This window comes from Cyprinus carpio, chromosome B9 (genome assembly GCF_018340385.1).
Source record: "Cyprinus carpio isolate SPL01 chromosome B9, ASM1834038v1, whole genome shotgun sequence".
Taxonomy (NCBI): Eukaryota; Metazoa; Chordata; class Actinopteri; order Cypriniformes; family Cyprinidae; genus Cyprinus; species Cyprinus carpio.
Window position 1 is genome coordinate 27,776,407 of NC_056605.1, and position 9,919 is coordinate 27,786,325.

Consider the following 9,919-nt stretch of genomic DNA (forward strand, 5'->3'; position numbering starts at 1 on the left):
GTGAGAGTGACATATCGTCTAAAACTGGGAGCATCAATCTAAAAGTGGGGTACAATTTGAGTGGCAGCCGGTGGAGAGGTGCAGTGTAACTTTAGACTGGTCCTCCTCGTTTATTAGTCCACCAATCAGAGAGCAGCGCTTCCTCCCCCTCCATTCACACTAGTATTTATAACAACAGACAATAATAAAAATTCCCAAAAAAAAAAGTAAAAGAAAAACTTCCTGCGGGAGGAAAACTGTGCCAAGCTCTGCTTCTGGAAGTGGAGGCGCAGTCTCGGGACTTCGGGAGGACAAACTAACCCCAGAAAAACGCACGGATATAACGGTGTAACCACGGATTCGAAGGTGGAGAGCGCGTTTTCTCCTCGACCTTCTCATTTCTTTAAAAAAGAAATGGAAGAGAGTTCAAGCTCTCCCGTCTCCCCAGTGGACAGCCTGGTGACCAGCGAGGAGGAGTTGGACAGACAGCAGAAAAGGTTCGGGAGGAAGAGGAGACCCAGTAAAAAGTCGAGCGAGGACGGCAGCAGCCCGAGCTCCGTGAATAAACGGAGCAAAAAGCCGAGCCCGAGCAGCACTCAGTCGTTCGAGGAGCTGCAGAACCAGCGCGTCCTGGCGAACGTCAGGGAGAGGCAAAGGACTCAGTCGCTGAACGAAGCCTTCGCGTCTTTGCGCAAAATCATCCCCACGCTCCCCTCGGATAAACTCAGCAAGATACAGACGCTCAAGCTCGCCTCCAGGTACATTGATTTCCTCTGTCAGGTGCTGCAAAGCGACGAGATGGACAGCAAGATGTCGAGCTGCAGCTACGTCGCGCACGAGAGACTCAGTTACGCCTTCTCGGTGTGGAGGATGGAGGGCGCGTGGTCGATGTCTGCGTCCCACTAGCGGAGACACTCGTCTGTCTGAACAATGCCGAAAGGGTGGGTAGAAAGATGCCAGTTCAGCTCAAGACGTTCTCATGTTGTCGAGCTAGCTCTTTGATAACTTTTACTACGTTACTGCAGTAAAACCAGGCTTTTAGAGAAACTCCAGCTGTTCTGGACAACTGACACTGACAGCTAAGTGCGCGAATGCAGCACTATATATCCTCTTGACACCCTACAAATTCCTATTTAGATTTGTTTAGTTATAGTTAAAGTTTTTAATTATTGAAAATATATATATTATTATTCTGATGCGTGGATATGTGCTACTACAGCAATAACCTGAACCGATTCCACTGAAGGAATGTTTACATCCTCCTGAGGCCAAGCTCAAAAGGCATTTTGACTATTTTACAGTTTATAATACAGAATAACTAGAATAAAAAAAAGAATGTTGATTTTAAATGTTAGACTAAGTCATATTTATTTATTTTGTATTATTATTATTATTATTATTATTATTATTATTATTATTATTATTAGAATGTCTTTATAAGATTACTTTATAAATATCAACGTTTAATGTAGAGGACAATTATAGCTATCAAGGGGTATTCAATTTAATCTGTTGTCACAGAAGAAAAAAAAAAGTTTTTTTAAAAAAATTCTACTTTAGGACATAAACCAGTGGCATCTCAGCGATTATAACAGAAATGCTATAATCGCATAATGAGGTCATGGTATGCCATTTTTACTAAATTAATATGGGAGAACATGCACATATATAGTAAATTATTATGCTTTAAATACAAACATAAAATCGTAAAACCCCCAAAACAGGGTTTTGAAAGACAGCATTTAGAGTAAGAAATGAAAGTTCAACGCAATTATTTTGAACTGAATACAAATTCCTTGACTGCTAAAACTCATAGAGCCAAATATTTCTAGTAAAATCACAAGAGAGAAATCACAGTCAGTATGGCAATACTCTAGCATATATATATATATATATATTCTACAAATAACAAAGAAAGCAAACGCTGGACTCTCATTGTTGTCGGATAAATTCATATCACACTGGGTCAGAGCGTTCCCGACTTTTATCCAGTAATAATAAACATATTCACATTATATCGTCGATCTTATGAAACGATTAACAACCCAACCGTGAGAAGCTCCTCACGGATCATTTATATTTAGTGGAACATTTTCCCTTTAGTGAACAAAGCTCAGCGATTTAAAAACTGGCTACAAAGCGCATTAACAAACGATAGCTGAAACACAGTGAAAGAGAAATGGAAAAGAATTCTCATGATTGAGGAGAAACGGGATGCATTCGAATGTTTTTATTTATACACACGAACGAAGAATCTAATGTTCTCTGAAAACACTGAGAGAGAGAAAAGAAAAAAAAAAAAAACATTGGTCTACACTACTAGAAATAAACGTTCAGTCTGGGAGATTAAAACAGTTCTTGAAAACCCGTTCTTCAGATCAGTGTTTGGCGTTCTTTAAAACACCTGTATTAGGAAGAACTGCTCAGTTGATCTAAAAGGTTCTGCTCTATGACATCAGGAAGTGACGTTCTTTTTGGTTCTACTGGAAACTTGAATTTTAAGTGAGAAGGTGCGCTGCCACCTAAAACCATGTTTATGCTTGTGAAATAACTGCACCATAACCACTGAAACCAAAGACTGACATCTTTCAGGCTCAAATGTGATACAATATGAGCAAATACTAAACAGAATTTTGTGATTTTTACATTTTATTTACTTAGCTAAAGTATGTTTGTAGGACTCCAGCTTATTAGTTATATCCTGTGGTATTTGTTATATGAACCTGCATGTCTATAATACTTAATACAGTCCTATTTTAAATCACCAATAAGCTATTAAAAAAATTAAAATGATGATAAATTGAAATGAGTAATGCATTTTAATCATCCCAACTGAGTCTAGCTGGATAGGTTTTGTTATGTGTGCTGGATTATGCCTCCATCAATCAAGACAGCACACAGCTGTCAAAAAATGTTAAACTCAATCCTTGTGATGACATTAGATTGTATTCTAACTGATTCTTATGAATTTATTTGCATAAAGTACTATGTGCTACTGAGAAGTCAGAAGAAAGGCAGGTGTACGGCTTTGCATTTCAAACCAAATGACCTCCTAAAACAGTTATTTTCCAGTGACGTAACTCCACCTGGGATTTGTGTAACATGTTTGAACCAAGCCTTTTCCTGTGTAAGCATGTGCTCCCACTCAGAATTAAATAATGGGCTCATTAATAGCTTCCCATTTCTCTACATTTTAATCCAAGGCTGTGCATTCAACCACAGGCGAACCTCGAAACTTTAGGCCTTCATATAAATTTTTTTTTTAGGCGTATCTGATTGAAAGAAGCAGATTTTTTGAACCTTTCTTAGTTATGTTTTTCTTTCCTTCCACAGACTGTTTACTTCCACTAATTTTGAAGACACCAAAGGATTTATTGATGAACCTCTAAACCTCAGTGACGTGGCCAAAGGACATTCAGTAGATACACCTACGGACTTGAGCATCCTCATGAAGGACACAGCGAAAGGAGCTTTTTATATACTTAGAGGAAACGTAGATGACGTCTCCTTTGTCGTCAAATACATTTAATCTTTTTCGCAAGTTATTCTTAAATGTCGCCATGATGATAGTACAGGAAGGCCAGCTGTTATCTGTATGGAAACTATATTGCGTGTTTGTCTCTGAACAGAAGAGTTTATATATATATATATATATATATATATATATATATATATATATATATATATATATATATATATATATATATATATATATATATATGAACAACAAAGTATTGTACATATGTGACCTTGGACCACAAAACCAGTCTTGAGTCACTGGGGTATATTTTTAGCAAAAGCCAAAAAAAACATTGTATGGGTCAAAATTATCGATTTTTCTTTTATGCCAAAAATCATTAGGATATTAAGTAAAGACAATGTTCCATGAAGATATTTTGTACATTTTCTACCATAAATATATCAAAACTTAATTTTTGATTAGTAATATGCTTTGTTAAGAATTCATTTGGACAACTTTAAAAGGTGATTTTATCAGTATTTTGATTTTTTTTTTGCACACTCAGATTCCAGATTTTCAAATAGTTGTATCTCGGCCAAATATTGTTCTACCATACATCAATGGAAAGCTTATTTATTCAGCTTTCAGATGATGTATAAATCTCAGTTTTGAAAAATTGACACTTAAGACACTTAAGGTTTTGTGGTCCAGGGTCACATATAGGCTACCTGTGAGTATTGTCAGCTTTTTTTAAGGGACCAATGCAATTTAGAGCAATACTTTCTTGAAGTACGCTGCATGGATGAATGCATACATTTGATTTTTCCTATGCAACATTTTTCGATTTCCGTCCATTGTACATTTTGCTTATTTATTAAAACATATTTTTGAACACGTAGGCTGAACACTTTGATTTCTCCACATCATCACCCTAGATATGCCAGTTTTCAACATTCAGATTTTCCCCTTATTTTGCTACAAAAAGAAACTGTTATAAAACAGTGCAGGTTCATTAGCCGAAGAGAAAGTCCAGCCAGTTTTACCCCTAAGCTTATAAAAAAAAGCTTGTCCGCTTTAATAAGAAGAAATCACTGAATCCAGACGGCTGGAGGCAAATGCTTTAACAACCGCAGATAACCACCGCATTTAAATACCGGACCCCTACCAGACCTTTTCATTTCTCCTTTAAATCTACACCAACGCTCGCAAAGCATTTAATTGTTTACATCTCATTTTCCCAGGCTTAGCTTGATAGAAATCTAAAAGAAACGACTCCACTGTTGAGGCATTAATGTTTGATAAAAGCTCTGTTGTTCTGTGGGCCTGTTCAAGAATAATTTAACTGCTTTTTGAAACATCTGATGGTGTTAAATCCCAACATACTATGTCAGAAAACTTTTATTTCCAGTTTTATGGCACCTAATAACTATTTAAAAGCTTGTGTGTATTATTTTATTTGCTTTTGATCAACTTATTTGATTTTAGGATATTTTGGAGCTTTAAATAATAATCGAAGTCAACTATTGAACTTTGTCAAGAACCTTTATATCAGCTAGGCTGTATGTCTGTAGGCTATATGGGTCAATGGCGTGATGTCTGAGATTATAAAACATGTTTAAAAATATAAAATAGTTTTATTAGGTAAAAATAGTTTGTTTAAAACAGCATTCATGTAGGTTTTGTACATATCTGAATAACATTTTCAATAAAAAAAGGGATTTTATGACTCTAATGATGTGGTGGTGTAACCATCAAGTAGCCTACAAAAGGTCCTCTCTCTGTGTTATGGTTTTCTTGTCACATGACAACAAAATTACTTCCTGCATGCTTGTTATGCCACACTTATTTTGGTTTCACAAAAGTAGCTATTTTAAAAGTCAGTGTTTTAAAACATAATTGCTTCGGTGCTAATTTTTAAAGGAAATAATAATAAAAGATTATGCTATAGGCTACAATGTCAACCTTCTTTTTTTTATAATCTCAGGGCAGTTAGACCTTATTAATCCCTGCATTCTGTATGTAGGCTATACAGAATGCAAGAGCACTTTTGGTTTTGATACAGTAAAATTGGTTCACACGTCTAGTCTGTCAATCTCCCAGTCTCAACAAAAATATCTTGGTGTACGAATCAAATCAGAAAAAGACTATAACGACTAAAAATCTGAGATGCACAATTTTTGGAGAAAGAAAACAATCTTTTAAAGAGATATGTGCTTAATGCGTTAAGGAAGAGTGGGTCTCAATTAGTGATGTCCGATTCGGATCTCGAATAGGATCTTTTTAATGAAGTGGTCAAACTTGTTCACAAAATGATTCATTCACGAATTCTACTTAAAGGTTCGTTCACATGGGCCTATAACGCATTGGACTGAATCAGTAAGGACGTTTTGAGTCAGCTGTGTCTGTCGACACTTTTGAACATGTACAAATCTTAAGGAGAAACCATGAGTGAATCAATAAAGCTGGAGTGAACCGAACAAAAGTACGTAAAAAGCGAAAATACTCGAAACGTGTTGGTTTTAATAAATATCACTTCATTAAATAATGCAAATACTATTTTAGTCGAGTGATGTAAGTGATTTTAAGTATTTTTTTTTTAATGTATAAAAAAATATATATGCAGGTTCTAAATCAGGAATTAAACTACTATAAATAAAAATGGTTAGGCTATTAATACAATTTTATCAGGGGGGAAAAATGAAAGAAACAGCAACATGTGGATACAAAAGACTTTATTGGTAAGTTTTAGAGCAAGTAATATGCAAAGCCATGATTAAACAGACCTAGTCATAATGGAAAAGAATCACTGAATCTTTTTTGCCGAAAGAACCGATTCGCAAAAAAAGATTCGGATATCCCATCATTAATAGACAATCTTAATGATGTGAGAGGCACATGGATTTAAAAAAAAAAAAAATAATAAAAAAAATTAAATAATAAAAAAGCTTGTGTGCTGAGGGAGAGTGCATATCCATCAGGAGCGTGTTTGATAATGTCTCATTATTCCCGCCTTCCTTCTGAGCCAGAATGCCTCAGGCCACAGTTACGGAGTGGTGCGAGCCCCAGATGTTTCCCGTAAAATCAGACGGAAAAAGCAACAAAATTTTAATTTGCAGTAAAACGGATAAAGTAAAGGTTTACGCTGCATGCGCCGCAGAAAGGATTTCATGTTCAGGCTAATGCCAAGATTACATTACACTGTGGGGGTGGGCCCTGGACACACATTTCCTTCTGCTAAACCTAGAATCAGATTTGTAGGCTACCACCCTAGTGGCTTACTCTCACCTTCTGTGTTGATAGTAAACTATAAGTTACAGAGGAAATATAAGCAACTAAAAGGCAGGTTTTAAAAAAGAAAAAATCTACTAGCTCTCTTACATCAGACAAACTTCTGATTTAGTGTGCCTTGCTAAAAACTGTTGTAAAATGCTGATGAATCCAACACACCTGTGGCATCACACTGATATTAATGTGCTAAGCTACACTATAAACAGTCTACAGTGGGCCTGATGAATTATATTACCATTCTTAGTAGAATATTTTTTTTTGTTTTTTCTACTATTGAACCTTGTGTTTGTGTAAACCCCTTGTGTAACTCTTTCTTTCTTCTGTAGAATATAAAATATAATGAAAAATGTTTTTTGGTACACAAAATGAAATTCACTGGGGTACAGTGTTTAGATTGCAATGTTTTTTTAAATATCTCAAATAATTACCCATGGCTTTGAGAGGCTTATTGCTTTAATGTTTCATATTATGTGCAGCGAACAAAAGTTTGTAGCTAGTATAGCAAATGATATTCTTGTGAGGGAACTCAAATGCTGATTTTAAGGCTCTCCGGATGACGATAATCGGAATCGAGATGAGTGATCCCATAACACTCATCTGAGGCTGATCCTGGCCTTCTTGCCCTAAAACAGCTCCACGTGTACAATATACGAACACGCAGGACAGCATCCGTGCTCTAGATGACGTGGCAATGCAGCACATGTTTGGCCTTAGATCGCATACAAACGTCTGCGCTGAATCACCGACCAGCAGATCAAATCAGGACATGGTCAAAGGACAGTAGATTCAGACAGTGTTACGAACAGGCGTTCTGGGACAAAGCGTCTATAGGGCAGGTGTTCCGGCACAGGTGGAGTGCTGTACACCGAGAGAGTTTCATCTGGGAACATCAGGTGGAGATATTTACATTTAGAATAAATAATCCAAAAAGCCAGGAAGGGATTATGGAGGAAAAGAACAGTTCTAAAATGCTCTAGACCGTCACATATACATAGAAAAGAGAGAAGACCATATATATATATATATATATATATATATATATATATATATATATATATATATATATATATATATATATATTTATATATATATATAAATAGTAGGAAGAAAATAGTAGTGGGAGGTAAGATCAGGACATCCAGGGACCTGTCAAAATTTTAAAAGAGCCCTAATGGATGATTCCTAACTAACTTTTGAAACCCTAATGAAAGATTCTCCACTAACTAAATAACTGACAACTATTGACGTTTCACTAACTAACAGCTAACTATCTTAAAGGCCCTAAATGATTCATCACTAAATAAATAAATTCTTAACTAACAATTGAAATCTGACATTTTCAAAGACCTTAACAGATGATTCCTAACTAAATATTTAAATTGGAAACTTTCAAAGACGAATGTATAATTCCTAACTAAGTAACCAATTAACAAATTATATTTTTTAAAGACCCTAATGGATGATCTCTCTAACTGGCTATACATTATCATTATGCATACCTTAATGGATGGTTCTGACTGCTGAAATGTTCAACGACTTTAATGGATGATTCCTAATTACTGAAATTTTAAAAGACCCTAAAGGATGATTCCTAATGATGTTTTCAACTACCTTAATGGGTGATAACTAACCAAATAACCAACCAGCTAACAATATGTCTGTCTAGCAACCACCCTAGCAACTGCTTAGCAACTGTGTCAGCAACACTTTACCAACAATTAAAGTACATAAGGCATAATAAAGCAGATTCTATGCTATTTTAAACTTTTAGCAAAGGGGTGTACAGCTTTAAAGTTTTTTTTTTTTTTTTTTAGTTTTTAGTTTTTAGTTTGTAGTTTTCATTCATGTTCATTTCTGAGTGAATGTGCTTGTAATTTCACTGTGAAATGACCTTGAGCTTTGAAAAAAAAGCACTATACAAATTATGCTTATTATTATTATTATAATCCATTACCTGTGAGAGGGAACAGACTTTCAGTCTTACACTGCCAGCAACACCACCTCTTCCTTCACCCTGGGAAGCACCAAAAACACTGTGAACTCAGCCACAATCACTCCAAAAGCACATCACTCCCCCCGTCCTCTCTAAAATTCCTCCAGTCTTTCCACCGCTGGGAAGATTTCCGCTGCTCTTGGAGGCAGAATCAAACTGGACAAGAAAATGGCTTAAAACACTAAAGTGGCTGTAAAAGCTGGTATGCTGTACACATGCAGACCAGGCTATGGAAATTACCTCCGGACTGATGTGGCTCTTACTCAGCGTTTAGCAGCGGTTTTACATAATTCTTTATTATGATTCACCAGCATCTCTATTCGGTCTCAGGCCTTCATTAAAGTGTATAACGAGAGCAGCTGTAAAATATAACAAAAACAATGGCCTTATACACAACGTTCAAGAGCTAAAAGAGCAGAAATTCATCACCTTAACTGGATCAGGCAACTTGCAATAATGTTCAGTGGTTAACTAAGGTGTGATAGCTCACACACTAGCTGCGGTAATCTGATCCCGTCTCGTCTGTGGGTTCATACCACGGCACACTCACACACCAGACCACTTTCCTCTTCATTAGAAGAAAGGTCACACCAGGCTACTGAGATGAGGAGCTGTTATTCTCTCACAAACCCCTGATACCCCATGTCCTATAAACAAGCACGGTGCAAGGTTCCAGCAAGTAATTTGGCTAGCTACACTAAAAGTGAAAATTCTGTGCAGTTTGATACAATCACAACCAAGAACATATTTGATATTTAATATATATCTAAGTGCAGCATATGGACAAGTAAGATTTCAATGTGGGTGGAGCTTTTCTAGCATGACACCACATAATACAACACTGTCAAACCTCATTGAATTGTGCAGTGTTCTCACTTTAAGTGTGGACGACAAATTACTTAGAAACAAGTCGACCCACAAAATGGTCTGGCATTTTTTGGTTTTCCCAGTTATGCCTGGTTAAGACAAAAAGTCAGATTTAACTCAGATTCTCTCACACACATAGACATACACTCACATATATACATATGAGAGTTAATAGAAAGATAGATGTATGTACAAACTGAAAGATTGAGAGATAGATGTGTGTTTTTGCAGGCCACCTATCTCATAAATTAAATCCCTCTGCTGGTAACTATGAAGCATATAAAACATGATATTCAAAACGAGAAGTTTCTGTTTGCAATTCTGCATTGTAA

At 36.1% G+C, this 9,919-nt stretch overlaps 1 protein-coding gene across 1 annotated transcript; it reads left to right on the top strand.

The window, feature by feature from the left end:
- The first annotated feature begins 206 nt into the window (after window positions 1–206).
- LOC109096843 (twist-related protein 2) lies at window positions 207–3,636 on the top strand. The gene is made up of 2 exons (XM_019110510.2): window positions 207–920; window positions 3,313–3,636. The coding sequence occupies exon 1, from the start codon at window positions 394–396 to the stop codon at window positions 883–885; it is 492 nt and encodes a 163-aa protein (XP_018966055.1). The 5' UTR covers window positions 207–393; the 3' UTR covers window positions 886–920; window positions 3,313–3,636.
- The last annotated feature ends 6,283 nt before the right edge of the window (window positions 3,637–9,919 follow it).